Source organism: Achroia grisella, unplaced genomic scaffold (genome assembly GCF_030625045.1).
Source record: "Achroia grisella isolate CSIRO2021 unplaced genomic scaffold, CSIRO_AGI_Agris_v1 utg14676, whole genome shotgun sequence".
Classification (NCBI taxonomy): domain Eukaryota; kingdom Metazoa; phylum Arthropoda; class Insecta; order Lepidoptera; family Pyralidae; genus Achroia; species Achroia grisella.
Window position 1 is genome coordinate 19115 of NW_026712638.1, and position 4670 is coordinate 23784.

Consider the following 4670-nt stretch of genomic DNA (forward strand, 5'->3'; position numbering starts at 1 on the left):
TATTTTTATTGAGTTCCCGATTTTGATCCGACGGCAGTGTTTCAACCGCCATGATATACTGTTATGTGTTCTTCTGATGTATAGTATAAGCTATACTACTCTAAAGTTATATCAAAAAACTACTGTTGTTTAATGAATGTTTGGTAGTTTTTGCGTGAATGACTAACAAGCATACATCCATTCATAGTCACAATTTTTCACGTTTATAACATAATATAATATATATACTATGTCATTTAGATAATTGTGTTATTTAATGTATTTACGTTCATTTTTGTATAAGGTTTTCAATCCTATTAAAATTATTGTACAGCGTGCAATGCACGTGGTGTCACTCACTTTAAATTTCATTAAAAATATAGCAATAATAATAATTTCAGGACAATTCACACAGAGCCATCTAGACCCAAGTTAAGCCAGCTAGAGCTTGTGTTATGGGTACTAGATAACTGTTACATATACATAGATATTTTTTTTGTAAATACATACATAGAAAACACCCAGACCGATACAAACAATCATACTCATGAATACAAATGTTTGTGCCGTGCGAGGAATCTAACCCGCGACCATCGGTCGTAAAGCGGTGTACTTGACCGCCAGACCACCGAAGTCGTCAAATGTAGCCTATATGTTATTCTGATGTATGAGCTATATTACTCTAGTTTCATCAAAATCTGTTCAGTAGTTTTTTTGTGAAAGAGTAACAAATATCCATCCATAATTCCATACCCACAAACTTTCGCGTTTAGAATATTAATAAGATATATATATACTACTACTAGCTGTCCCGGCAAACGTTGTTTTGCCTTAAAATAAAAAAAATATTAGGGGTGGACTACCCCTAACATTTAGGGGGATAAAAAATAGATGTTGGCCGATTCTCAGACCTACTCAATACGCTCACAAAATTTCATGAGAATCGGTCAAGCCGTTTCGGAGGAGTATGGGAACGAAAACTGTGACACGAGAATTTTATATATACATAAGATGTAACTTTGATAACTGTGTTCTTTAATATATTTACTCTAATATTTGTATAATATTTTTAATTCTATTCATTTACCCACCCCGGCTACGCACGGGTGCGTACATGTATTATACATATAAACCTTCCTCTTGAATCACTCTATCTATTAAAAAAAACCGCATCAAAATCCGTTGCGTAGTTTTAAAGATTTAAGCATATATAGGGACGGACAGAACAGCGACAGCGACATATTTTTATACTATGTAATGAAGATTATTAGAAACTGTATTAACATCTCTATTTATTAAAAATTGAGATAGAGATGTTAGTACCGTTTCTAATAATCTTAAAAAAGTGGGTTTTTTAACACGTTAAACGCCGATAGAAAAAAATAAAAATCGTAAAAATACTTTTGGTCGTAATTTGTTTATTATGTTACGATACGTATAGAAAATAAGTTTTATTCAATTCTGTACATGGGTTACATAGTTACAGTCAAATACATAGCTGAGGTCACCGGTGCACCCCATGGCGCACAAATACAGAAAATATATTTTCCGGTACCCGGCGCCGCGCCGCCCACCCCGCCGGCCACCCGCTACACCAGTAGTGCGCTCGCGCTTACGGTGATAGAATGTGTGTTACTAGATCAATTACGTTCCTACTATCTTAGCTGTCATCATTTTCTTATTGAATAGTTAATGTGCGAGCCTTTAGATATGGATTTAGCTATGGAGGACTTCGAATTTACGCAGGATGAATGGAAGCAAATCAACGCGTCAGAAATTTCTTTTTCGATCGCTTCTATAAACAATGACGCTCTCGTAGAATCGGATAATGAACCCATGCAATTACCGAAAAAGAAAAGACGTTTGGTTATCGCAAGTGATAGTGATAGTGACAGTGAGTCGGCTGAAAATTTTGTTACCGCCAATATAACGCAAAATGACCGTATTTCCTCAAAATGGTCGAGGCCAAAAAGACGACAGCCATCAGTGATTCCTTTCACCGAGTTCGAGGGTATGAAACCTCCATATTCTAATTTGCTGAAAGAAGCTGGCCCTGACCAGTATTATGATCTGTTGGTGCCTGAAGAAATTCTTGAAATGATTGCTGAGCAGACAAATTTGTTCGCAAGTCGAAACATCACAGCCAGGCAAACAAAGCCTGGATCAAGGTCTCATTCATGGAAGCCAACAAACAAGACAGAAATAAAACAGTTTCTTGGGCTGGTCTTGTTTATGGGCGTAGTAAAGCTGCCGAAATTAGCTTATTATTGGAGCAAAGACAAGATACTTGGACAAACTTTTCCAGCCACCGTTATAAGTAGGAACCGCTTCGAGTTACTACTGCAATACCTACACTTTAGCGACAATTTATCTGTCGACAGAAATGATCGTATTGCCAAAATAAGACCTTTAATCGATGCTCTCAATGCTACTTTCCAGAAATATTATTCGCCTAAAGAAGATGTTTGTGTGGATGAAAGCCAAGTACCTTTCAGAGGTCGAATAATATTCAGGCAATACAATAAAAGTAAGCGACACAAGTATGGCATGAAGCTATTTAAGTTATGTACTGTTCCCGGATATACTTGCAAACTTAATTTGTATAGTGGGAAAAACATTGACGCAATAAATACTACGCCAACAAAAGTGGTGATGGCACTATGTGAAAATATATTTGACAAAGGACACACGCTAGCAACTGATAATTGGTACACTAGCTTGCAACTGGCTTATCGGTTATTGGAGAAGCAAACCCATTTAATTGGCACATTGCGAAAAAACAGAAGAGGATTGCCTAAGGCTGTTGTTGATTCGAAACTGCAAAAAGGTGAAACAATAGCTATGGAGAATGAAGATGGAGTAACAGTGCTTAAATGGAAAGATAAGAGGGACGTGCTTATTCTGTCGACAAAGCATTCCGACAAAATTGCTGTGGTGGTGAAAAAAGGCAAACAGATTCGTAAACCAAAAGTTATTTTGGATTATAATAAATCGAAAGGGTCTGTAGACATGAGTGACCAGATGGGTGCCTATTCTTCGCCATTGCGGAAAACCGTAAAATGGTATAGAAAATTGGCAATAGAACTACTTCTAAATACGGCAGTTGTAAATGCTTGGGTCATGTACAATGAAAATAAGCAGAGCAAATCTTCAATTGTCGACTTTAGGAGGGCTCTCATAAATTATTTGACTCGGCCAGCAGATTCCCAAGAAATAATTATCAATGAAAGACCTAAAAGACTCAAGCATGTTCTAAAATTAAAGGAAGGAAAAGTAAGAGACACGCGTCGTTTTTGCGTGCAATGTTATAAAGATTCAGTACAGGAATTTGGTCGTAAAGTAGCTAAGAATAAAGCTAAGAAAGTGAGTACGTACTGTGTGCAATGTAAGGGGGAGCCTCACTTTTGTCTAAAATGTTTCAATTATGTCCATCGCTAATATGTTGATGCTATAAAAGGTTTCTTATCTCATCTTTTACAGCATGTTTTGTCAAATATTATGGCTAATTATTTATATTTCTAATGGTTGTTTATGATTATGCTTACTAATGAGAACTTTATTTTATTTTTCAGTAAAACTGATTTTTATGTTTGTATTTCATTAAAAAATAAAGACTGCTAATTTTCGTTTAAATAATAAAGACTAATTTGAATTATATATCCTGAATTTTTATTTTGGTTACTTTTTTCGCTATCTTTCATTTTTTCAATTCCTTACAAGGTATGTTTGTCCCACTGCGCAGTATAGTTCTACAGCGCCGTGCCGGTCACGGAGTACGAATAAAGTAACAGTCAGTATGGCCGGCGGCGAGAAAAAGTAGTTTGAATATGACTATACGTTGAGGTCACCGGTGACCCCCATGGCGCTATGATAGAGGAAGGGTGAGGTCACCGGTGACCACCATGGCGTTTAACGTGTTAATACTTATATAATACATGTAATAAGTAGAATGTAGATTTAATAACATAGGACATTATTTGGGGTAGATACGATATTACTAGCGAGCTATTCACCTGAACTTTATTCATCATGCACTATTGAACTGGGGAACCACTGAACATGGGGGGTCGATGCGACTTTAATTACACTGACAGTGCCTAGACTTTGTTATATATATAACATATGTATATGATACATATTTAACATATTAGGGGAATTATTTTGCCATCAACTTGTATTATGTTATGGCAGAGTAAAATTACGATCTATGCCTCTAAGGTGAGAGAGTTTTGACGACTAAGCTTACTTAAATATTGTATATTTTATATTTTATAAACTTCTACTACGGTCGGTGATGGTAAAAGACATGTATTTCAAAATTGACAATAATAATAATAATAATAATCTCAGGACAATTCACATAGCGCCATCTAGTCCCAAGCTAAGCAGAGCTTGTGTAAATACATGGATACATTTTTTTTTGTAAATAAATCAATATTATACATAGAAAACACCCAGACCGATACAAACAATCATACTCATGAATACAAATGTTTGTGCCGTGCGAGGAATCGAACCCGCGACCATCGATCGCAAAGCGGTCTACCGCTAGACCTAAAAAAATACAATAAAAGTCGTACACACGGAGGATATGTGTCCTTTTTATATTTTTTACTAGCTAACGCGGGAAACCTTATCCCAAACAAAAGGATAAATAAGAGATGGAATTAGAGCAATACAATACAATTCAA

General features: G+C 36.0%; 1 protein-coding gene across 1 annotated transcript; it reads left to right on the forward strand.

The window, feature by feature from the left end:
- The first annotated feature begins 1689 nt into the window (after window positions 1-1689).
- LOC131855708 (piggyBac transposable element-derived protein 4-like) lies at window positions 1690-3799 on the forward strand. The gene is made up of 2 exons (XM_059207006.1): window positions 1690-3342; window positions 3722-3799. Exons 1-2 carry the CDS (start codon window positions 1690-1692, stop codon window positions 3797-3799), a joined length of 1731 nt encoding a protein of 576 aa, XP_059062989.1.
- Window positions 3800-4670: the final 871 nt, after the last annotated feature.

Coding starts and splice junctions, on each gene's coding strand:
- LOC131855708 (XM_059207006.1), top strand. CDS start 1,690: ATGGATTTAGCTATGGAGGACTTCGAATTTACGCAGGATGAATGGAAG. Junction 3,343..3,721: donor CTAAGAATAAAGCTAAGAAA/GTGAGTACGTAC, acceptor CCCACTGCGCAG/TATAGTTCTACAGCGCCGTG.